Source organism: Scyliorhinus torazame, chromosome 8 (genome assembly GCF_047496885.1).
Source record: "Scyliorhinus torazame isolate Kashiwa2021f chromosome 8, sScyTor2.1, whole genome shotgun sequence".
In the NCBI taxonomy this organism is placed as follows: Eukaryota; Metazoa; Chordata; class Chondrichthyes; order Carcharhiniformes; family Scyliorhinidae; genus Scyliorhinus; species Scyliorhinus torazame.
Genome location: NC_092714.1, coordinates 150812575 through 150838873, shown reverse-complemented (window position 1 = coordinate 150838873; position 26299 = coordinate 150812575). Strand labels below are relative to the sequence as shown.

The 26299-nt window shown below is 48.0% G+C and overlaps 1 protein-coding gene across 1 annotated transcript in view; it reads left to right on the top strand.

Moving 5' to 3' along the window:
• LOC140428192 (growth hormone-regulated TBC protein 1-A-like) overlaps positions 1–26299 on the top strand; it is a 98383-nt gene that overhangs the window by 62616 nt on the left and 9468 nt on the right. The window contains exon 6 of the mRNA XM_072514363.1: positions 25447–25619. Within this exon, the coding sequence (XP_072370464.1) occupies positions 25447–25619 (173 nt within the window). The remainder of the gene's footprint in view (positions 1–25446; positions 25620–26299) is intronic.

The window sequence follows — 26299 nt, the reverse complement described above, 5'->3', positions numbered from 1 at the left end:
CCAGACTGCACACAATACTCTAGATACGGTCTAATGGGTGTTTTATATAATTCGAGCGGAGCCTCCCTGCTCTTGTACTCTCCAGCTTGCAATATAAAGGAAAGTATCCCTTTGACCATTTTTTCTACCTGTACAGCAATCTTCAAGGATTTGTAGACATACACCCCTGGGTCCCTCTATACCTCTCCGTATTCCCTTGCCTTTTCTCCACATTGCAAAAGGATTACCTATCGCTTCTCTGGATTGAATTCCGTTTGGGAACTTATCCAGTATGTACTGGGATTAAAACTCAGTTTAGTCAAGGTTGATGGGCTATAAGGTACTCGGGTACTCGCTCGATATGGCTGAATGGGGGCCCATGCCTCAGGGTACTGCAACTGCAGCCACTCCTACTCCTTCACCTTTGGCGGGATGCTCGGGTTATTTCCATAGAAACAGCAAGAGTTTCTCCAGGTCTGCAGTTGTTGGTAAGAGTTGTAACTTTGAACACCCGAAGGAGAGATGGTTATTGCTACCCCATGCCTGGGCACTAGTGTAAAGTTAACCAGCCTCATCTGGGCCATTGTAACCAAATAGGGAGGGGCACCTCAACATATAATACCAGAGATTTGAGGCATAAAGGCTGTTCACCATTCCATTCCCTGATGATGACCCTGGGGTGTCTGTCAGAAGAACTTAACGAATAATAGAATGAGATTTACAGTAACTCATTTAGTCCACCCTTTCAGCTTTGAATCAGAAGATTGTGTCTTCAAGTTCCATTTGGGGTATGAGGTTGTAACTGGGGTTGACAATTTGATGTAGCACTGAGGGAATGTTGTGCTGCCTTTTGGAAAAGATATTCATAATAGCTACCTGGAGTGTTGGGGATCTCATGGCGCTATTCTTGTCAGATAACGATCAGGAGAGGGAACCCAAACCTGAACACTTAGGTTAAGGAGGGAGATGAAGAGCAGTTTTAGTTTATCTGTTTACTCTGCACAGATGCAGAGGGTGGGGGAGCAGGTAGGACCATGGTCAAGACAAAGTTATTGCATCTTGATTGGGTTAGTAAAGACTAGTATGTGTTCAACAGGAGGGGAGCTTGTATTTTTAAAGAAATGTCCTGATGTTTACTACGAGTTGGTTAGACATGAACACAATTGACTCTAAAGATATTTGGAGAGTCTTGAGATTGTAAAAAGCATTGTAGAAATACTTACAGGCTTTCAAAAATTGTGATCAAACTCTGAGCTCTTTTAATACAGCTGCATATAATGTTTTGTCGAAGATTTTTGCTATTTTACCTGAAATACTGTCCTGTTTACATTGGAGGGGCGAGTATCGTTACAATAACAGAGGGAAATTTCACGTGAACTTCTGAAACACTGTCATGCTTAACATTTGGAAAGTTTTGTTTTTCAAGCTGTAGATCCGAAAGGGAAAACATTTCCTTAAAGGGGAATAAAATTGCAGGGAAATGGAGAAAAAGAGTGGGGTCAACTAGATTGCCCTTCAAAAAAGGCAGAGCAAATGTAGGACAAATGTCTCCTTCTGGGCTGTTCTAGTTGATGATTCTGTAATCACTGTGGGTGCAAGGCCACTCTGGCTGATAGATTATGAATTATTTCCGGATAGGCCATCGACATGGGAGAAGAATTCTAGGTTCTGAATCATTTTGAAACTTCAACAGTAAAGGTATCATTGAACCTTCTCTGAATCTTTTACCTTGGTGTTTTGGGGAAACACCATTCTGAAATCTTTATCTTGTGCAGTATTGTGTTAATGTGATAACCACTTATTTTGTTCAGCTGAAACAGGTGCAATGTGTGTTGTTCTTCCTGTCTGCAAAGAACAGGGTCCTGTGTATTAATATATGTAACTTCAAGCTCACACAAATACTCCACCTTCCGAGCCCGACTGACTATCTTAAGTTGATTATCAGCTTAATTATTAGCACACTGGGGATTATTTGGCAAATGTTGTCTAATCATGGAATCACATCTGATGTTGGACACTGTTTTGAGTTTTGTTAGCATGGGCTGGTTGGGTACACTCAATACCTTGTGTGTTGCGAACAGCGAAAGGGACATGCTGTTTGATGCAATCTGCCAGTCTTTGGGATGTACAGCCTACATTCCTATCATCACACTGGCACTGAAATTGCATTACTCAATTGTGTGATAAGCAGAAAGCCTTTTTGGCCTGACTACAGCATCCTGTTGATAATGAAAACCACTTGTGTTGCTACTGCAAAGTAGCAGTATGTTCACCAGCCATTCGCTGGTTCCTTTCTCAAGCAACCCTTGACCAATCAGCGTCAATCTGCCTCGTTTAAATTTTCAAACTATGCTTGGTAGCTGTCGGTGATAATTAACTGGTGCATTTCCATGACAACCAGTCAGAGTCCACGTGCCAATTAATGAGCAACGTCTTCTCATATCGTATAAAGTTGTTGTTTTCCTTAGAAAGAGCACCCTACTTAAGCCCACATCTTCACCCTATCCCCGCAATTCAGCAACCCCACCTAACCTTTTTTTTGGACACTTGAGGGCAATTTAGAATGGCCAATCCACCTAACCTGCACATCTTTGGACTGGGAGGAAACCGGAGCACCCGGAGGAAACCCACGCAGACACTGGGAGAAAGTGCAGACTCCGAACAGACAGTGACCTGGGACCCTGGGGCCGTGAAGCAACAGTGATAGCCACTGTGCTACCGTGCCACCCTGTATCATTAAACTGGGCAATTAAAGATTTAAAATCGATATATTCAGCAAGTAAATAGGTTGGTTGAAATGAATATATTCAGCTAGTAATTGAGCAGGCTGAGAAAGAGAGAGCGAGAAATGTTCACTAAAAAGGACTGAGATAGATTCAGTAAGGGTACAGAGTGAGTCATTGTATTCAGCCAACACAATTGCTAATGTACCCTGTTGGCAGTTTCAGCTTTGCTGGTGTTACTTTGCTTCCCATGGGGAAATAGTGGAATATTATCTAAGTGTCCCATCCTCTTGTGTAATTAACATAGGAGCCAAGGTAGGCCATTTGGCCTATCTAGCCTTTTCACGATATCACAAAGCAGTTCAAGATCCCATTTTATATTTTGGTGGCAATTTGGAGCTATTTGTTTTCATGGTCACTGTTTTAGTTCAACTGCAAAGCAACATCGCACATCTGGAGGACTGTGAGCAATTCAGTGCGTCACATCTTAGGAATGATTCACTGGCCTTGCAGGGAATGAAGCAGAAATTAACTGGAATGGTACCTGGACTCCAAGGAGAGATTATACTATCTGGCTTATGTTTCCTCGAATTTAGACGGTTAAGGGGTGACTTCATCATTAGTTTTTAAGATACAGGGTGGATAGAGATAAACTAGCTTTTTGCTGGTTGGGGAGTCTTGGATTGGCTACATTGTCTAAAAATTAGTGCCAAACCTTTCCGGCGTGAAATTAGCAAACAGTTGTAGAGTGTTAGAAGTTAGTGGCAATTGATACTTAATTAATTGTTCATTTTAAAATTAAGCCTGATATTTAGCTTTGTTAATCACGGGTATTCAGGATTATAGGGCAAAAGTTGGAATTTGGTCACAAATGGCCATAATCTCATTGAATGGAATTGGTTTGAACGGTTGCTGCTGTTCCTGTATTCCCGGTATACGTTGTAGCTTCTTACCTCAATCTGTGAGCAATATGTTAACATGATCTGCCACTAATTGTGCTCTGGCTTGGTTTGGCAGCTGTTGTAGCTGGAGGCACAGGGATTAGTTGTATCTGCTGAGAGCATGTGACTAGCCGGGAGTAACTAGCTGCCCTGACACAGCACATTAACTGCTCAGAAATCCCTCCCCTGATTAGATCTGCTCGACTTTGACCTGATTCTTCGAAATGTGCAGCAGTAAATACTTGAAATTGTCAAAACAAAGCTGCAAACAGCGTCTCCTGGATCATTCGACATTCAAAACAGAACCCTAGGGTTAATCGCAGAAGAGGGAGGCTTCCAGATATGAGAGAATTTCTGTGAAACAGATCCTGCTTTCTATATTGAATCACTGCTCATAGGTTGCAATGTTTCTGCAGCTTAGATCCATGAAATCGACCTACATGACAAAAAAGTCAGTTGCATCACGAGGCACTAACATAAACAAGCAAATGGAGCCCAATGGGAAGGGTGGGGGTTGGGGGCACTCTCCCCATGGTCCCATGGAGGGTGGAGTGGGGTAGGTACTCCTTTTGGGTGCGTGTGAGGAATCATCTGTCAACCACCGATTTGAAAAAACAAATACTAGCATGTAGAAAGCTGGTAGCTTTGAAAGTTCTGTTTAATTTCAGGGGCATGATTACCAATAGATTTGTCGTTCAGTGTTCCCTCATGATTTGAGTTTTCACCAAATGCCTGAAGATGTTGGCATCTCTTGCAGAAAGCTACCCTGTGTAAGCTTAATCTGCTCAACTGCATTGCTTCAGGGGCACAAGCCAATCAGTTCCTCAAGCCTATTCCACCATTCGATAATCTCAATGTCATTTACCTGCCTTTGTTCGCCATCCTTTAATAACTTTACCCAAATAAGCAATCGTCAATCTCTGCCTTGAAAATATGGGCTGGAATATGGCGTATACTTACGATGAAGAACAGTGAAACTTGTGTGTAAGCCTCAAAAGGCTGGTTAACCCATTAGCAGGCTTTGCTGAGGCCAAATAGAGACCGAGGCAAAGTGGAGAAATGATGGGGCAGAAAACCCCAAATGCACTCTAATTTGACAGAGCAGTGCAGCACCTAATGGCCAGAATGAGAATGCTGCTATGGGCAGGTGAACTTGTGTCACAGGTCAAGCACTGATCACTGTTATCTCACAAAGAGAAGCAGTGTTTCAGGCCACAGCTAACTTGCAATGCTGCATGATAACTGGAGAAAGTAGTTTCTCTATTGAAACATGAAGGACCCCAAAGTGCTTTAAACTTCACTCCATGTAGTAGTTACTGTAGTCACTGTTGTAATATGGTAAAAATGGCAACCAATTTGCTCACAGCAAACTCTGACAGACAGTAACGTGTATGGACAGGATGATAGCTTTCATTTGGTTAAATATTGTCCGGGATGATCGGGTTAGATGATCGGTATAAAGGAAAAAATAGAAGAGAGCTCTGTGGGCTAGACAGCTGGTTTGTAATGCAGAACAAGGCTAGCAGTGCGGGTTCAATTCCCGTACCAGCTTACCCAAACAAGCGCCGGAATATGGTGACTGGGAGCTTTTCACAGTAACTTCATACTTGTGACAATAAAAGATTATTATTATTATTATTATTAGAGGGATGGAAAGACTCCTCCCGTCTGGTTTTATTTCCTAGAGCCTATATGTTTTGCCTTGCAAGGTATATACCTGTATCCATAACTTGTACAAAACTGTACTTTAAAACATTTATATAAAAAAAGGGAGGACATCAGGGGGGTGGGGGTGTTCGGGAGAGGGGAGCTGAGGGGGGGGGGAAGATTGTAGGCTGAGTCAGACGTCGACAGACTTGAACGAGAAACCTAAGGAGAAGCCTTTTTTGTGCTGTACAATAAATGAAAACTAATGGCAATGTATATAATTTTGAAAATACCAATAAAAAGATTTTTTTTAAAGTATTGTCTGAGACGGCAGAGAGTAATCACCTTCTTTAGATAGCACCAGAGGGGTTTTGTACCTGACTTGTCTGTTTGGAAAGTGTCGGGGGTAAGACACAGCAATCGGGGCTGGCACAGTGGTTAGCACTGCTGCCTCACATCTCTAGGGACCTGGGTTCAATTCTGGCCTTGAGTGACTGGGTGGAGTTTGCATTTTCTCCCCGTGTCTGTGTGGGGTTTCTCTGGGTGATTCGGTTTCTTCCCATAGTCCAGAGATATGCAGGTTATTGGGGAAGGAGAGGGACTAGCGCCCGCTGTGGCGCCTCGATGTGGGACTGTTGGCAGATGAGGGGGGGGTGCGGGCGGGTGCGGGGGTGTATTGAAAGATATTTAGAGGCCAACGACAATGGGGAGGTGCAGGTGGGAGTAGTCTGGGAGGCGTTGAAGGCGGTGGTCAGGGGAGAGCAAATCTCCATTAGGGCCCACGGAGAAGCGAGAGGGGAAGGAGAGGTTGGTGGGGGAGATTCTAAGGGTAGACAGGAGGTATGCAGAGGCCCCCGAGGAGGGGCTACTTAGGAAGCAACGGAACCTCCAGACGGAATTCGACCAGTTCACCACGGGGAAAGCAGAGGCACAGTGGAGGAAAGCGCAGGGGGCGACGTATGAGTATGGGGAGAAGGCGAGTCGGATGCTGGCACATCAGCTTCATAAGAGGGAGGCAGCGAGGGAGATTGGTAGAGTTAAGGATAGAGGGGGGAATACGGTGCGGAGTGCGGTGAGAATAAACAAGGTATTTAGGGACTTCTATGGGGATTTCATAGAATTTACAGTGCAGAAGGAGGCCATTCGGCCCATCGAGTCTGCACCGGCTCCTGGAAGGAGCACCCTACCCAAGGTCCACACTTCCACCCTATCCCCATAACCCAGTAACACTAAGGGCAATTTTGGACACTAAGTGCAATTTATCATGGCCAATCCACCTAACCTGCACATCTTTGAACTGTGGGAGGAAACCGGAGCACCCAGAGGAAACCCACGCGCACACTGGGAGGATGTGCAGACTCCGCAAAGACAGTGACCCAAGCCGGAATCGAACCTCGGACCCTGGAGCTGTGAAGCAATTGTGCTATCCACAATTGGGGATCTGTACAGGTCTGAGCCCTCAGCGGGGGAGGAGGGGATGCGACGATTCCTAGATCAGCTGAGGTTCCCGAGGGTGGAGGAGGAGGAGGTACTGGTTTGGGGGCGCCGATTGGGCTGGAGGAGCTGGTTAAAGGATGGGGAGCATGCAGGCGGGGAAGGCCCCGGGGCCGGATGGGTTCCCGGTTGAATTCTACAGGAAATACGTGGACCTGCTGGGCCCGTTGCTAGTGAGGACTTTTAATAAGGCGGGGGGACCTTGCCCCCGACAATGTCCAGGGTGCTGATTTCTTTGATCTTGAAGCGGGACAAGGATCCATTGCAATGTGGGTCGCATTGACCGATCTCGCTCAATGTTGACGCTAAGGTGCTGGCTACGAGCATTGAGGACTGTGTCCTGGGGGTGATTCATGAGGACCAGACGGGATTTGTGAAGGGTAGGCAGCTGAACACAAATGTGCAGAGGCTCCTCAATGTGATTATGATGCCCTCGGTGGAGGGGGAAGCAGAGGTAGTGGCAGCTATGGACGCGGAGAAGGCCTTTGATCGGGTGGAGTGGGAGTATCTTTGGGAAGTGTTGCGGAGGTTTGGGTTCGGGGAGGGATTCATCAGTTGGGTCAGGCTGCTATATATAGCCCCAGTGGCAAGTGTGGCTACGAACCAGCGGAGGTCGGAGTACTTTCGGCTGTACCGGGGGACGAGGCAGGGTGCCCCCTATCCCCCTTGTTGTTTGCATTGGCAATTGAGCCGCTGGCCATGGCACTGAGGGAGTCCAGGAAATGGAGGTGACTGGTCCGGGGGGGAGAGGAACACCAGGTGTCGTTGTATGCCGACGACCTGTTGTTGTATGTGGCGGATCCAGTGGAGTGGATGGCGGAGGTCATGTGGATCCTTAGGGATTTTGGGGACTTTTCGGGGTATGAACTCAACGTAGGGAAGAGTGAGCTCTTTGTGGTGCATTCAGGGGACCAGGGAAGGGGGATAGACGAGCAACCGCTGAAGAGGGTGGAAAGGAGCTTTCGGTACGTAGGGATCCAGTAGCTAGGAGTTGGGTGGCCCTCCACAAGCTCAATTTGACGCGGTTGGTGGAGCAGATGGGAGGAGGGTTTTAAAAGATGGGATATGCTGCCACTCTCACTAGCGGGTAGGGTGCAGTCGGTCAAAATGACGGTCCTCCCGAGGTTTTTCTTTTGTGTTCCAGTGCCTTCCCATTATGATCCCCAAGGCCTTTTTCAAACGGGTAAGCCGGAGCATCATGGGATTTGTTGGCGAATAAGACCCCGAGGGTGAAGAGTGTTTCTGGAGCGCAGCAGGGATGGGGGAGCTGACGCTGCCGAATTTGTGCGGCTATTATTGGGCAGCCAATGTGGCGATGATCCGTAAGTGGGTAATGGAGGGTGAGGGGGCAGCATGGAAGAGGCTAGAGATGGCGTCCTCTGTGGGCACGAGCCTGAGGGGGCTGGTGACGGCACCGCTGCCGCTCTCGCCCACAAGGTGCACCACGAGTCCGGTGGTGGTGGCGACGCTGAAGATCTGGGGACAGTGGAGACGACACAGAGGCGAGATGGGAGCCTCAGTTTGGTTCCCGATTCGGGAGAACTATCAGTTCGTCCTGGGAAGGATGGATGGGGGGTTTCGGAGCTGGCATCGGGCAGGGATTAGAAGAATGGGGACCTGTTCATCGATGGGACGTTTGCGATCCTAGGGGCGCTGGAGGAGAAGTTTGGGCTACCCCCGGGAAACGCTTTCAGGTACATGCAAGTGAGGGCGTTTGTGAGGCGGCAGATGAGGGAATTCCCGCTGCTTCCGGCACGTGGGATTCAGGACAGGGTGATTTCGGATGTATGGGTCGGAGAAGGCAAGGTTTCGGCGATTTACCAGGAGCTGAAGGAAGAGGAGGAGGCCTCGGTGGAGGAGTTAAAGGGCAAGTGGGAGTAGGAGCTTGGGGAGGAGATAGATGAGGGTCTGTGGGCTGATGCCCCGAGTAGGGTTAATTCTTCCTCTTCTTGCGCCAGGCTCAGCCTAATACAGTTCAAAGTTCATCAAGCTGGAGAGGATAAAGTTTGTCTTGCGAGGGTCTGTGCAAGGGTTCCTCAGGCGGTGGCAACCGTTCCTAGACTATCTCGCGGAGCGTTAGGAGGAGATCAAGATGTGTTCAAAGACTGGAGGTTGAGGTCGGTCTGGCCCCTATGCTGCCGATTTTGGGGATATCAGAAAAGCCAGAGCTGATGGAGGGGAGGAAGGCCAACGTCATGGCCTTCTCCTCTCTGGTGGCCCGGCAAAGAATTTTGCTGGAATGGCGGTCACCTATGCTGTCGGGGGTGGCAGCCTGGCTAGGGGATCTATACAACTTCCTCTGGTTGGGGATTAAGTTTGAATTGAGCGGTTCAGTGGAGGAGTTTGAGACATGGTGGGGATTGTTCATGGCCACGTTCGAGGAGTTGTCCGCCGTCGGGGGGTGGGGGGGGGGGGGGGGGGGGGGGGGGGCTGCGGTGTAACCACCTAAATTGGCCAGCTCCCGATTTAAAATGGCAAAGGCTGATGGGAAAGTCAGCCAACATAGACAGAAACCAGCAGGTGCTGGTTTGCTGTGTATTTACCTCTGCAAAGGCCAGACAACATCGATACCAGTGACCATCAGCATAACAATGTAACAGCCATCTACATACTGATGAGCAATCCCCAGGAACAATAAGTAACATTTTGGACACACAATGCAAAGCCAGACTCCTCGGCGCCAGCAGGAGCCAACACAAAGGAGGTGAACGAGCACCTCAAGACCACCCATCGATCAGGGAACCGCTCCAGTATTGGAGAAATCGAACCATGCGATTGGGACAAAGTCCAATCACTTGGGACCAGGTACAGGGTCCGCCCCAAAAGGCGTGAAGCCCCTGGGGACTATAAGAGTTGAGCCCTAAGTTCAAATCAGTCTCTCTTCACCTCTTCGTCCTGCACGGGTCACCCAGCAACACGAGCCAACATTGACCGTGACCGGTGCAGTAATCGCCGAACAAAGTAAGTCTTAATTCAACGCTCGCTACGAGATAGGCGCTCCTAGCTACCAATCCGTACCAACTCCACAATCCCGCAGACTCAGAACCCGAACGAAAGGCCATTTGTTCCCCTGACCTGGTGAGCCAGTCCGAAGTTAAGTGTAGGCCTATTAGTTGTAGAAGTAGCTTAGACGTAGAATTTGTGCATGAGTAGCGATCACTGTGTATAATAAATGTGCTTTGATTTGAATCTTACTAATCGGTGTATTGGGTTATTGATCATTACTCGGACTTGAACCTTGTGGCAGTATAAAGATACCTGGCGCCTCGAGAGGAAAGGTAATAAAACAGAGCAATTGAACTAAGGAGAAAGTTAGCAACATTATTTGGCGACATCTGACGGGACCCGATCTAGAAGTGGCATAACCACTCCGGGAGAACCCAAGAATTTGAATTAGAGATCCAATTGGGAACAGAAAACCACAAGCGTTCAAGCAGTTCTGATCAATACTCATAATTCAAAAGTGTGTGTATGCAAGCGTAACTAACAGGGCGATAAGGTAAAACTGATAGTTTTGTCGCAACAAAAAAAATCTGTCGGGAGTTTGTACTTCGGAAAGTAGCGAAAGCCGTACCCGTATTTACAGCACCGCCTTAATACCCTTGTCCCAAATTTGAAGAGCAGCATTCTGATAGGAAAGATGGCAATGCAATGCCTCATGAACCCCAAGGAATTTGCGGTCGCAGCGACCAGCAGCAGTAGAGTGGGACAATGTCCCATTTGGGAGGAAGAAATCAGGAAGTACCTCAAAGGGAAAGGATGGCCCCTTTGGAGCGAATTCTGTGACAACGAGGAATCAGGCCCCGGGAGTATAGGACATACTTGGTGGGAGAACCTGAGCGAGATCCACAAGAAGAGCTTGGGGAAAGCTCGCAAGCCGATGGCAATCGTGTCCTGCTTGGCACAATTGCGAGGCACAGAGGAGGTCGTTAGGACGCTCCGGAAAGAAATAGAAGGCATACATCGAATGAGTAAGGTCGATGTAAGCGAGGTAGAAAAAGAGAACTTAGAATTGAGAACGAAGTTGGCAGCAAAAGACTGAGAGGTGGAGGATGCCAAAAGGGCACACCAGTCTTGTCTGGCGCACTTAAGCAGCTTCCAGTCCCAATATGAAAAGGCCTATCAGGACACGCAATGTGCAGTCCTGGTACGTGAAGAAACAGAGAAGCAGGTAGAAACATTGCAAAGGCAGTTTGGTGACCTGAAGGCAACGTTAAGAGCACTCAATGCTGCCACCACAGCAAAGACAAAGCTCACTAGAACACGCAAAGTGCTGGAAGCAGATTGCAGAGCTGCAATCTCTGCTTTCAGTTCAGAAAGGACTCCAGGAAACCTTTGGAGCAAAGTTAGATGAGGAAGATGGCCCTGATTGGGAAGAATTAAACGAGACAGCGCAGAGATATGTTCAGGGAACATGTGCGCAGGGAAAGCCACAAAAGAGGAAAGCGCCCCAACCCCCCACAGAGCAGATAGTTCAGGCTCCAATGAACGCATTCACCACCCACCGCACAGCCACATCGGACGATGCGGAATTTCTATACTCCACCCCCTTAACAGTGACCCAATTACGGGACGCGTGCGATCAGATCAAACCATTCCTCCCCACCTCAGACCCCCACCATTTCTTTGCCAGAGTAAAGCAGCAGGCAACCATGTATGGCCTGGATGAGCGAGAGCATGTGAAGCTCACAGTTTTAAGTTTACATCCTTCAGTCGCAGCAGCCCTTCCCGACCCACAGAATGTTGGAGGAGGCACCCTTGCAGAAATGCATACCGCGATCCTGGATGCGATCGGGTATAACCGGGGTGACCCTGTAGATGGCGTCAACAAATGCAGGCAAAAGAAGACCGAGCACCCCACAGCGTTTGCTGGACGCCTGTGGATCCACTTTGCAGCAGTTTTTTGAGACTTGCACCGCGCCCATTTGTCCCCAGACAACATGGCCAAATGGACCCGCACCCTTATCTCCCATGCCACAGAAACAAGACAGAAAGCGTGCGCGAATTATGATCCCTCAGAGGAGGCTCATAACGAGAAGTGGGTAGTAAAAAGATTGTCCCGTGCCTGGGAGCAGTCTGTACAAAGCAAACCCGCTGTTAAAATTCCCAAAGAAAAGCAGGCCGATGCAGATATACAGGCAGTTACAACACACCAGAACCCCGCATGGGTAAATGGAGGAAAGAACAGCCCCCCCCACCCAAGTCACAGGAGTGTTACAACTGTGGACAGTTGGGACACTTCGCAAGAGAGTGCAATGCCCCCAGAAAGCCACAGAGAGCCCAGCAGACGGGCACTCTGAGTAAGAAAAAGACAGAGCCCATTCATTGTGTTAGCGCCCGTTCAGATCAGACTGACCTGACCGGAACGGGCTGACTGTGTTCGGGCTCCCCCAGTTGGGTCTGCAACACCCTTTGGGATAGGTCCGGATGACCGGTAGTTGCAGTGAAAATTCGGGAACAGCCCATCGAGTTTCTATGGGACACAGGGTCCCGCACCACAGTAAATTCCTCCACCATGTTTAAAGAAGACACGTGGCCCACTACAGCCACCATCACCCTCAGCGGCTTAACAGGCCACTCACAGCAGGGACACATCTCAGCCCCTGTACCCATTCAAATCGGTAACATCACCACCAAGCACTCCGTAGTTTTAATCGATCTGCCCCACACAGCAGAACACATTCTGGGAATAGACTTCATGAATTCCCACAATCTTTCATTTGATCCAGTCAACCAGTGTGTCTGGAAAATGGCAAAGTCTGCAAGAGCCCCCGCAACACTCAACATAGGAGAATACACGAACAAAATTAGCGCAGTAGGCGAATTTTGGTTCAACCCGACCACGCTTAGTACGGACAAGCAGGTTAGGGCAGCTCTGCAAAAGAACAGGGCAGCATTCGCGACCCACAAACACGACTGGCCGGATGACTGGCCCCATACAGATCACAGGACCTGACCCTAGACCCCAAAAACTATGGATTTCCCCAAGAGGCAGAGGGAGAAATCTCAACGGTAATAGACAGCTTATTAGAGCAGGGCGTACTTGGATCAGTAGCCTCCACTAATAATGCCCCGATTTTGCCAGTGAGAAAGCCCGATGGATCATGGCGACTGACCAACGATTACCGGGAACTTAACAAAATCACCCCCGCAGCAGCCCCCACAGTAGCAACAAGTCCCGAGACCATGCTCAAGCAGGGACTCCATTCCCGATTCTTTACGGTTTTGGATGTCAGTAATGGATTCTGGTCCATTCCATTGGCAAAGGCGTGCCAGTACAAATTTGCCTTCACTTTTAAAAATCAGCAGTACACGTGGACATGCCTGCCACAAGGATTCCACAACTCCCCCTCCAGTTTCCACCGACAGCTGGCAAATGGTTTAGCCAAATTCTCTCGCCCCAAATGTCTGGTCCAGTACGTAGGCGACCTACTACTGCAGACAGACACCAAGGAAGAGGACATTGAGCTTCTGTCCGAACTCCTGGAACTCTTACACTCAATTGGTTGTAAAGTTAACCCCAAAAAGGCCCAGATTTTGGAAGATAAGGTGATATATTTGGGAACAATTATCACACATGGTAAACGCGAGATCTAGCATAAAAGGATTGACTCGATTGCTAAATTGCCCCTTCCCCAGAACGTTTCAGCCCTCCGGTCGTTTTTAGGACTGGTTGGCTACTGCCGAAACCACATTGACGGTTTCGCCAGCAAGGCAGCACCCCTCTCAGACCTCCTAAAGAAAGGAGCCCCCTGGGAATGGCTTCCGCAGCATACGGATGCTGTGGACTCTTTAAAACAGGCACTCCTAGCAGCCCCCGCACTACAAGTTCCAGACACGCTATAGAGGTAGCAACCACAGACCACACCCTTTCGGCCGTGCTCCTCCAGGAACGGCACGAACAGTTAAGGCCCGTAGCTTGCGCCTCCAGAATTTTAGATGCTGTGGAGCAGGGATTTTCAGCCTGTGAGAGGCACCTGCTCGCAGTAGTTTGGGCAGTTCAGTATTTTTTGTACATTACCGGACTGAACCCCATCACAATCCTCACAGAACACCCCCCCACCCAACTTTTACTGGACGGACGACTCCAGGACGGTACAGTTGGTCCGACTAGAGCATCTAGATGGACCCTTCTTTTGCAGAGACGGGCCATCACTGTGAAACGGACAAAGACCCACACTTTTTTAGCCGACAACTTACAGTACCCCGGAACCCCCCATGAATGTGAAATTATCTCTCCACACCACAACACAGGCACCTTTATTGCGAAAACACCCCCCCGAAAGATAGGTAGTTCAACCCAGAGCCCCCAGCACGCAGACACGCGTGGGCCCATAAGGATATATGTGGATGGATCTTCCACCGTATTGGATGGGAAGCGCATAACAGGTTGCGGTATATATGTCGAAGACGCGCCCTAGAAGAAATAGCAATAAAACTTCCAGGACACTTGGGCGCGCAGGCAGCAGAGCTCGCGGCCATCGCATATATAGTGGAACACCCAGATTCCTTCCCCAGTCCAGCAGACATATACTCGGACAGCCTCTATGTCTGCAACAGCCTCATGGAATTCCTGCCCCTGTGGAAAGCAAGAGGATTTGTTTCCGCAGACGGAAAACCTCTCCCCTCAGCCCCATTGCTCCGTCGCATTTTAGAGAGAGCACAGAACAGAACTTTTGGGATAGTCAGAGTTCGAAGTCACCATCGCTCCCCCACCCCCCCGGAAATGTGAAAGCCGACGCGCTGGCTAAAACAGGTTCCAGGCATGGATATTTTTGGACACTCCCCGAAAGCGCACCAGTGAATGCAGTTCACATCTCGCAGACTAGGATCGAGGATCTAGTGGGGGCCCAGAAGCAGGACAGCAATCTCGGAGATTTTAAAAGGAAACTATCCAGCACCCTACGAGAGATTTTAAAATGCACTGACCACACATGACGGTGTGGTGTTAAAAGACACCCTTTATGTGGTTCCTGAACAGGACAGGAATCAACTGATTTGTTTATTCCATGACGGTCATGGACATCAGGAAATCGATCCCACTACAGCCCACCTCAAGCAGCTTTGTTGGTGGCCGAATTTAAAGGACGATGTAAATCACTACATCGAGAATTGTCTTATCTGTGCCCAGAATAATCCGGTCAGATATGCCAAAAAGGCTCAACTCAGTCACACCCGACCCGTTAATGGCCCCTGGACTAACCTCTAGATTGATTTTATAGGACCATTGCCCCCTTGCAGGAATGGTTATAAATATGTACTCGTGGTGATAGACATGTTTACAAAATGGGTAGAAGCATTCCCAGCCAGAACAAACACTGCAAAGACCACAGCCAAAATTCTGACCCACCACATCTTTACACGATGGGGACTCCCCCGCAGCATTGAATCCGACCAAGGTTCCCATTTTACGGGACGTGTCATGCAGAATGTCCTCGCGATATTTGGCATCACCCAAAAATTCCACATAGCATACCACCCACAGTCGAGTGGTATCGTGGAGCGCATGAATCGGACCCTAAAATCCACCCTCAGAAAAATGGTCCAGCAAAACAACACCACTTGGGACTCAGTCCTCCCTTTTGCACTGAAGTTTTTGCGTAATACAGTTTCAACTTCTACAGGTTACACCCCACACACCCTCATGACCGGACGCCCCATGAAAGGCACAGAATTTTTATTAGGTTTAGACTTGACCAGCCCCGAGGTGACGGCCCTCACACACGAGAAAGCAGTAGAGCAATTAGTGGATAATGTCAAAACGGCTCAGCTAGCAGCCGCAGTGAAATTGGGCACAAGGAAGAAACAGAGCAAGGCCTGTTTCGACAAGACAGTGCATGCGACTGAGTACAGTGTAGGACAGCAAGTCATGCTCTCCGTATACAACCCCAGCACATTCCTGTCACCAAAGTACTCGGGTCCGCACTCCATTGCAGACAAAGTAAGCCCTTCCGTATACAAGATAAAGTATCCCAACGGAAAGACTGTGTGGTTCCATATCAACCAGCTGAAGGCATGTGGAGCACCATCTAACCACTCGCACCACGTCATGCTCGACGCAGCACACCACACCCCGCCCACAGCCAACGTAACCCTACCATCCCCCAACACGTCCAGCCCAGCCACGGACTCGACCTCGACTCCACCCCCTAAATATACACTCTGCCCAGAACGCCCACAGACTGCAGCAGAAGAGACAGCGACTGTGACTCTGACGATAGCCACAGCACGCCTCCCTACTAACCTCATGCAACAGGACCCACACCCAGCGAATCTGACCACTATTCGAGTGATCCCTTCATGATCACTTTCCTGAACAAACCCCACCACCGACCTACACTGACGACCCCGATTCTGTCCCCACACAACTAGACACCACCTATTGGCACAGAGATAACTCGTTCAGACTCGTCCGGAATGACGAGAGCGATCCAAAATCATACCAAGCAGCCCTTTCAGCCCTGATACACTCAAGAGTTTGGCACCCGGGAGAAGATGACGACCTTGAGTCTGACTCCCAAAACGAGAACCCCTTTGCGACCCTGTTCGCAACCGATGACTGAGGTGGCCAGATGATGTTTTAAAAGAACCGCTTGGGAGAAACAGTGTCCTTTCTGATGGAACCTGCAGCATGTTTTACGTTGTTTGTACTGTTTTGTTAAATGTTGTATGTCAGACCGGAATTTTTTTTTCCACGGCCCCACGCCTTTTCGGCCGAAACCTCTGAGGACTTGTCTGCAGAGACTTGTTAAGGTCCCAGACGCCAGTTCAGCGGAACTCTTCTGTCGACAGATACCACACGCCCGTTCATAACTGCCCTTCTGGTTCGAGGGAAGAACCACTATGGCAGCCCCTCCACGATGACTACATTTCTGGCCCGTTCTTGTCGGTTGCTCAGGCAGTGGAGAAACGGCTTGGGACCCGCCCTGCCTGGGAACCCCCCCTCTGGTCAACTACGCTCGGGTAGGGGAGACACTGTATTGGTCGCCGTCCTACCCGGGGACTCCATCCAACTCTTACCCGTCGCGGCCCATACGCACCTCATTTTGGAAAGTTTTGTTCAACAAGTTTTGTTTTGTTTCAGGTAACCCTTAGGTTGCCAACCGCATGCTATTTACATCCTGAAACATTTGGATGGTAAAACCGCACAGTCTGCGAGACGGCTCGCACTGGTTCATTATTTGAAAGTGTGTCTTGTCCTAAAATTCGGTTTTTGGGGAAAAAAATAAAAAAATGAGGGAGTCACACATAGTGACCAATTATAAAGGGAGTAATTGGCACTACAGGACAGACACACTAGCGTACCAGATATTAAACAAAGATAGTTAGAGACACTATGCTTGTTTCCACAGAACTCCAGAAGCTCCAGGACCGGAGAAGAGAAGTGAAAGAAGACGCACCGTGAGGACTACCTCCGGATTGTGCATCGTGGTAATGGACATTTGGTTGCGCGTAAACGCGAACCCCATGACCTCAACCCCCCCCCCCCCAGCCGTTAATGATTCACTTCCCCACAGTACCCAGAGCCCAATCACCAGCGACACCACACCATCTTGGTGTGACAGGTTTATAACCTGGTATTCCCTGTCCTACGTGATAGAATCCCTATTGGTATTGGTGATACTCTGCTGCATCGTGCAGACTATGCGTCTGAGAAAATGGAGAAGGAGAGCCTACCGCGCTCGCACCCCGGTATATAGGATCTGATCCCCTATTTTCAGATACGACCAGACCCCCGACCCCCGCGATCTATAATAAAGAGCATTCGTTTGCGTTTTTGTTGTAAATAAAGAACTGTTCATGAGCAATTGTACGATACTGAGCTTGACTGCCAAGCCAGGAAACACGTGTATAAACTGCTATGATTTTGTTTGTGTGGTTGAGGAAGTTAGAGTGATGAAATGTTAAAGTGAGTGTTGTGTATTAAGGATAGTTAGAGGTTCCCATTTTTTTTGTTTTTGTTTTGTAATGCATGCCCCTGTTTGACATAGCGCCCCTTAGAATTGTCAGTTTAAAAAGTGTTTGCATAGTTATGGTCAGTGTAGAGGCCATGAAAGAAGTGCCACCAGGTCAGGGAATGGAAAGCAACGTAGTTATGCGACCCTTCACGCTTCGCATCACATGGAGGGAATGTAGCCACCTAAATTGGCCAGCTCCCGATTTAAAATGGCGAACGGCAAAGGCTGATGGGAAAGTCAGCCAACATAGACAGAAACTAGCAGCAGGTGCAGGTTTGCTGTGTATTTACCTCTGCAAAGGCCAGACAACATCGATACCAGCGACCATCAGCATAACAATGTAGCACCCATCTACATACTGATGAGCAATCCCCAGGAACAATAAGTAACATTTTGGACACAAAGCAAAGCCAGACTCCTCGGTGCCAGCAGGAGCCAACACAAAGGAGGTGAACGAGCACCTCAAGACCACCCATCGATCAGGGAACCGCTCCAGTATTGGAGAAATCGAACCATGCGATTGGGACAAAGTCCAATCACTTGGGACCAGGTACATGGTCCGCCCCAAAAGGCGTGAAGCCCCTGGGGACTATAAGAGTTGAGCCCCAAGTTCAAATCAGTCTCTCTTCACCTCTTCGTCCTGCACGGGTCACCCAGCAACACGAACCAACATTGACCGTGACCAGTGCAGTGACCGCCGAACGAGTAAGTCTTAATTCAACGCTCGCTACGAGATAGGCGCTCCTGGCTACCAATCCGTACCAACTCCGAATCCCGCAGGCTCAGAACCCGAACGAAAGGCCATTTGCTCCCCTGACCTGGTGGGCCAGTCCGAAGTTAAGTATATGCCTGTTAGTTGTAGAAGTAGCTTAGACGTAGAATTTGTGCATGAGTAGCGATCACTGTGTATAATAAATGTGCTTTGATTTGAATCTTACTAATCGGTGTATTGGGTTATTGGTCATTACTCTGACTTGCCCTCGTGGCGGTATCATAAAGATACCTGGCGACTCGAGAGGAAAGGTAATAAAACAGAGCAATTGAACCAAGGAGAAAGTTAGCAACAGGGGGGGCCGAAAAAGGGGAAAAACTTGTACAGACTGTAAAACTAAGTTGGGGTGTTTGTTCCCTGGATTATTTATGTTTTTGTATTCTGTGAATAAGTTTGATATAAAATACATTTTAAAAAAGTCTTCAGATTGGGGAATCACTGGTTTGGGCATCTCCCTTTTGGAAAACCAATGATGCTGAGGGCAAAAAATACCTCAGTAGAAATTCATTAATGTTTGGGAAGTGACAGATGCCCACTAACTCGATCTGCCACCCATGTTAGTGGCAATATTCAATGAATCTCCTCCTGCAGCTATGTACAGCTAGCACCAAGGTCATATTCTTTATCCTTATTTAATCTTTATCTTCAAATTATCTGATTAATGGCTTATAATGTTCTGAGAAAGATTATCATAATTAATGTGCGGAGCTGAAGAAACAGCATATCGAAGCGTATTAGCACGCTCTAAACCTCAAGCCTAGTCTCATAGAATCCCTACAGTGCAGCAGGAAGCCATTCGGCCCATCAAGTCTGCACTAACCCTATGAATGTGTACCCTATCTAGGCCCTCTCTCTCATCCTATCCCCATAACCCCACCTAACCTACACATCCTTGTTGATGAGATAGAAGGTCTCCTCTCTTCTGGCTACAAAAAAGTTTCTTATTAAGTTGGATTGTATAAAGTTTTTGTGTACCAAATTTTTCCTCTCAACTATGGACATTGAATTCCATTGGTCCCTTTTAACCCCACCCATTGCAATTTATTTTGCTCTTAAAAGAAGAATTATGTATACATCTATGTTTGGAATTGTAAATTCCGGCACCATTTGTGGGGATGTAGCAGCTGTTTTGAGCAGGCCATATCCCAGGGGATCCATCTCCCGTGACAGAGATATGTCAAGGCAGGACACTTCCTTTTAAATGCGGTTTCATTTGGATAAGTGTAGCACAGTCCCATGCTCCCTCAGATTGTGCTGCAGCAAACGTTTGGGTGTTGTGTGACATAGCTGTGTGTAAACCTGACTGACCCCTGGGACAAAATTCCAGCATTATAACCGCACTATCCTAGTCTCGGTAAAGCCAAACAATAAAATGATGATCCATCAGCTCTGGATTCCAGAAAACATGCACAGTTTATCATCAACAATTTGGGTTTTATTGGGTCTGTTGTAGTTGAATTTTGTCACATCTTTTGCATCTCCAAAAAGCAGCATTTTTGGGGCCGAACATTACATACTCAGTGTGACAAAATAGAATGTTACTGAGAGATCCAGAGCAGGGATTCTAGCTGTCTACATTGAAATATCCCAGCTACAAATCCTCTTTACTTGTGTATAATGAATTAAGACTGTCTTCAGGGCCAAATGGAAAGAGGAGCCCCGTTCTTGCTGGGTTCAGAAGCCTAGAGACAAAATACTGCAGGAGCTGGAGATCAAAACAGTAAATGTTAGAAATTCTCAGCAGGTCAGGCAGCATCTGCAGAGAGAGAAACTGAGTTAACGTTTCAGTTCTGCAACCATTCATCAGAACACAATGCATTACTCTGAAACGTTAACTAGTTTCTCTCCACAGGTGCTGCCAGATCTGCTGAGCATTTCCAGCATTTTCTCTTCATATTTTATATTAGTGATGCGGAGACATCAGTTCAAACTCCACCACGACATAAGGCATTTAAAAATGGTTAATTACAAAAATATAATTTATAATAATAGAAACAAATCTGGAATAAAAATCTGTAATGGTGACCGTGAATTGTTTTAAAACTCGCCTTCAGGGAATGGAGGGGAGATGATGTTGTAGTGGTAATATCACAGTGCAAGTAACCTGGAAGCATGGGCTAATGCCTAAAGGACACGGGTACAAATCCCAACATGGCAGCTGGTGGAAATCGAGTTCAGTTCATAAATCTGGAAAATAAAACTTGTCTCAGTAATGGTGGCATGAAACATTGTCCTTTCAGACAATGCCGTTTAAGGGAGGAAATTTGCCATCTATATGTCAGACAATGGTAGGATGCTGTTAAAAGAAATATATATATATTTTTTGTACAAATAAAATCCAACTACAATGTATTTTGTAAACCATAAGACATAGGAGCGGAAGTAAGACCATTTGGCCCATCGAGTCCACTCCACCATTCAATCATGGCTGATTTCAACTCCATTTACCCACTCTCTCTCTATAGCACTTAATTCCTCGAGAAATCAAGAATTTATCAACTTCTGTCTTAAAGGCGCTCAACATCCCGGCCTCCACCGACCTCTGTGGCAATGAATTCCACAGACCCACCACTCTCTGGCTGAAGAAATTTCTCCTCATCTCTGTTCTAAAGTAACTCCCTTTTATTCTAAGGCTGTGCCCCCGGGTCCTAGTCTCCCCAGCTAATGGAAACAACTTCCCTACGTCCACCCTATCTAAGCCATTCATTATCTTGTAAGTTTCTATTAGATCTCCCCTCAACCTCCTAAACTCCAATGAATATAATCCCAGGATCCTCAGACGTTCATCGTATGTTAGGCCTACCATTCCTGGGATCATCCGTGTGAATCTCTGCTGGACCCACTCCAGTGCCAGTATGTCCTTCCTGAGGTGTGGGGCCCAAAATTGCTCACCGTATTCTAAATGGGGCCTAACTAGTGCTTTATAAAGCTTCAGAAGTACATCCATGCTTTTATATTCCAAGCCTCTTGAGATAAATGACAACATTGCATTTGCTTTCTTAATTACGGACTCAACCTGCAAGTTTACCTTTAGAGAATCCTGGACTAGGACTCCCAAGTCCCTTTGCACTTCAGCATTATGAATTTTGTCACCGTTTAGAAAATAGTCCATGCCTCTATTCTTTTTTCCAAAGTGCAAGACCTCGCACTTGCACACATTGAATTTCATCAGCCATTTCTTGGACCACTCTCCTAAACTGTCTAAATCTTTCTGCAGCCTCCCCATCTCCTCAATACTACCTGCCCCTCCACCTATCTTTGTATCATCGGCAAACTTAGCCAGAATGCCCCCAGTCCTGTCATCTAGATCGTTAATATATAAAGAGAACCGCTGTGGCCCCAACACTGAACCCTGCGGGACACCACTCTGTCCATATCTGGGCAGAAACTAAGAAAAAGGGAAGAATAGGGAACAGGGTGTTCTTTGCAATTGATATATTTAGTAGTCAGAGTGCTATGAGCCAGGAAGCAAGCTAGTCACAGATGAGGTAATGAAGGCGCAAGAGAGAGAGAGAGAGAGAGAAGGGCAGCCTACCTCAGGAAACCGCTCAGCTAGAGATGGAGTGCGTTAGGCAAAAAGCCAGTTTGTGCAAAAGATCAATTCGCTTCAGACGTCCTGGTCACTTGGGCTGTACGGTGTGGTAGTCACTAGTTTTGATCAATAGATTTATGGTTGTTGTTTGGAAAACGGCGGGGCCTCAGTAAAGTTTAAGATTACGGGGAAAACCGATGCTTTTGGGTTTCGAGTCTTTGAGTGACTAAGTGTTTACTGTTAATATATCGAAGTATAAGATTGTTATTTGTCGTGTTTCATTATCTTTCTATTACATTAATAAATACTTTAATTGTTATTTAATGAAAAAGTGGTTTGAGTTCTCACTGTTTTCACAAACATTTCTCACCAATATCCCAAAGAAAAACACTGCACAAAACCAGTCTTTCAGGTTACAACATATGTGCATGGCACGGTGGCATAGTGATTAGCACTGCTGCCTTACAGCACCAGGGATCCGGGTTCCTTTCTGGCCTTGGGTAACTTTCTGGAGTTTGCACATTCTCCTCGCGTCTGCGTGAGTTTCCTCCGGGTGCTCCGGTTTCCTCCCACAGTCCCAAGATGTGCTGGTTAGGTGGATTGGCCAAGCTAAATTGCCCCTTGGTGCCCAATGATATGCAGGTTAGGTGGGGTTACGGGGAGAGGGCTGTTGAATAGGCCCAGATGGGGTGCTCTTTCAGCGGGTCAGTGCAGACTCAAATGAGCCGAATGGCCTCCTTCTACACTAGGAATTCTATGATGATAACATCAGCGGGCTTTTGTAACATTTACCTGGTCTAGCCAATGTGTGACTCCAGATCCACAGCAATGTGGTTGACTACTAAATGCCCTCTGAAATGGTCTAACAAGCCACTCTGGTCAGGGGCAATTGGGATGGGCAACAAATTCTGGCCCATTCAGCAACGTCCACATCCCATGAAATTTTTTAAAAATGTAATCTGCTCTTCCGCTGTCTTAACCTGTAACCTCCTGACCACAGCACTGTGTAGGACTCTTAACTGCCCTCTGAAATGTCCTACATCAAATCACTGACAAATAATAAAAGAGAAAAACAGATGAACCATCTTCAGCCAGTTGGGCCGAGTGGATAATCCACCTTTGCCTCCTCCTGAGGCCCCAGCATCACAGATGACAGCCTTCAGCCAATTTGTTTCACTTCACGCGGTATCAAGGAACGGCTGAAGGCACAACACGCAACCGTGCTCAAGATTTGTGCTCCATGCACTATCCCTGCATTAGCTATGCCCATAGCCAAGGTGATTCCCATTCAGCTACAATACCGGCACCTCAGTGATTCATGTGAAACATTTCCAAGATATGTGTCTTACGTACAAAAAGCAGGAACTGGACCAGCCATATAAATACTGTGGCGAGAAGAGAAGGTCACAGACTAGGAATCTAGTGACGAGTAACTCAACTACTGACATCCCCCCCCCCCCCCCCCCCCCACCTCAAAACCTGTCCACGATCTACAAGGTACAAGTCAGGACGTGATGGAATATTCTCCACTTGCTTGGATGGGTGCAGCTCCAACACTTCAGAGGCTTAACGTAATTCAGTGCAGCCCGATTGATTGACATCACATCGACCACTGCCAATGCTCCTTTGAGAGCATTTTCCAAGCCTGTGACCTCTACCATCTAGAAGGACAAGGGCAGCAGATACCTGGGAACCCCATCATCTGGAAGTTCCCCTCCAAGTCACTCACCATCCTAACTTGGAAATATATTGCCGTTCCTTCACTGTCACTGGGTCAAAATCCTGGAACTCCCTCCATAACAGCACTGTGGGTGTACCTACATGTCAGGAACTGCAGCGGTTCAAGAAGGCATCTTACCACCACCACCACCTCAAGGTTAATTAGGGATGGGCAATGAATGTTGGCCTAACCAGCGACGCTCACATCACATAAATAAATAAGAGGCCAATGGCTGGGTGCTTTTGTCCATTCACATGATTTGGACAAGAGAGATTCCTTTCACTGGTGAGGGTGAAGACAGTCCAAGTAGCACAAACCGGCAAATGGTCACATATTTCCTGTTGTCCTTTAAAGAGACAATTATCTGGCAAGATATGTCAGTTATAAAGTTGTGGAAAGGTTGCATATTTTTTATGGTACAAGATTCCTACTCACTGGAAAGGTTTTGATATTCACTTTCATTCTTTATTTCATTTTTCTTTGGTCTTGGTTCACCTCATCTGGGGCGGGATTCTCCGCAATCGGCACGATGTCCGCCGACCGGCGCCAAAAACGGTGCGAATCAGTCCGGCATCGCGCCGCCCCAAAGGTGCGGAATTCTCCGCATCTTGGGGGGCCGAGCCCTCACCTTGAGGGGCTAGGCCCGCGCTGGACTGATTTCCGCCCCGCCAGCTGGCGGGAAAGGCCTTTGGTGCCCCGCCAGCTGGCACGGAAATGACTTTGCGGCGCATGCGCGAGTGCGTCAGCGGCCGCTCACGGCATCCCCGCACATGCGCAGTGGAGGGGGTCTCTTCCGCCTCCGCCATAGTGGAGACCATGGCAAAGGCGGAAGGAAAAGAGTGCCCCCACAGCACAGGCCCGCCCGCGGATCGGTGGGCCCCGATCGCGGGCCAGACCACCGTGGAGCACTCCCCCGGGGCCAGATCACCCCGCGCCGACCCCGGGCGCCGCCTTGTCCTGCCGTTCGAAAGGTGGTTCAATCCACGCTGGCTGGCGTGGGTTGACAGCAGCGGGACTTCGGCCCATCGCGGACCGGAGAATCGCTGGGGGACTTCCGCCGACCGGAGCGGCGCGATTCCCGCCCCTGCCGAATATCCGGTGGTGGAAAATTCGGGACACGGCGGGGGCCGGATTCACGCCGGCCCCCAGCGATTCTCCGACCCGGTGGGGGGTCGGAGAATCGCGCCCCAGAATCTTTTTTATTCCACCTCCCATGAAGACCAGACAAAAGATGTAGTAACACATGGAGGACTAGTATCCAGGAAATGTAACAAGTAGCGCATGTTACATCCGTAGGTTACACAGTTGTTTAATGGGATTATCGGGAGTGAACTCCAGATCGTAAAGGATGTGAAAGCGAAAATCGCTTATTGTCACGAGTAGGCTTCAAATGAAGTTACTGTGAAAAGCCCCTAGTCGCCACATTCCGGCGCCTGTTCGGACAGGCTGGTACGGGAATTGAACCGTGCTGCTGGCCTGCTTGGTCTGCTTTAAAAGCCAGCGATTTAGCCCTGTGCTAAACCAGCCCCACCCACCTCCTGGGTGCGATCAGTAAATGAGCAAAGGGGAAGATTTAGTTTGAACAGTTCAGTTAATTTCTGAAACATCTAAAACTGTTTGCTAAGAGCGAGCAGCAATTTCCCTCCAGCTGAACCTCTGTCTACTGTTTCTTTTTGCCAGATTTCTATTGTCCAACGATGATCGGGCTGAAAACAGATCAGGAGGTTCTGTCTCAGCTGGTGAGGATGAAGGTCCCAGCAGTGGCTGCACTAATGGAAAAGCACAATGTGATGTGGACCTTGGTTGTGGGGCGATGGTTCATCTGTTTGTTTATTGACATTCTTCCTGTGGAGGTAAGCCATGGAGCTGAAAGGCCCATTGTTGTTGCGAACACGGTTCACAGTTTTACAAACCTCGCCACCCTTGTGTACTCTCCATTGAGTTCATTTTCTTCCCAAACGATTGAAGTGTCTTTTTAAGGCTTTACAGTTTAGGTCAGTTGGTTGGACAGCTGGTTTATGATGCCAGCAGCGTGTGTTCAATTCCCATACCGGCTGAGGTTATTCATGAAGGCCCCGCCTCCTCAATCTTGCCCCTTACCTGAGGTGTGGTGATCCTCTGGTTATATCACCTCCAGTAAGCTCCCCCCTCAAAGACAAAAGTAGCTAATGGTCATCTGGGACTATGGCGACATTACTTTTATTCTTCAGGATGCTCAGGACGGTGGGAATGACCTGGTTAGACCTGACCTTGTTTCTCAAAATGTGCTTCCCATTAGCAAATTGAAATGTTTAGACTGAGTAAATTGTGCCAGGCCATCAGCAGTCCACTGAAACGTTTCAAATTATGGACTTTAGGGTAGTTTTGTCACTCCCCAGCATCTGTGATCCTGCTACATTTGTATAACCATCAGTAAATGAGCCTTGCCATTGCAACACCCCCTCCTTTGTTCACCTGTTGCTTTTAGCTGTCTTTCCCCATATATTTATTTTAATTGTGTAATTTTGATATTTTGCTTTCCACCATCTAATAT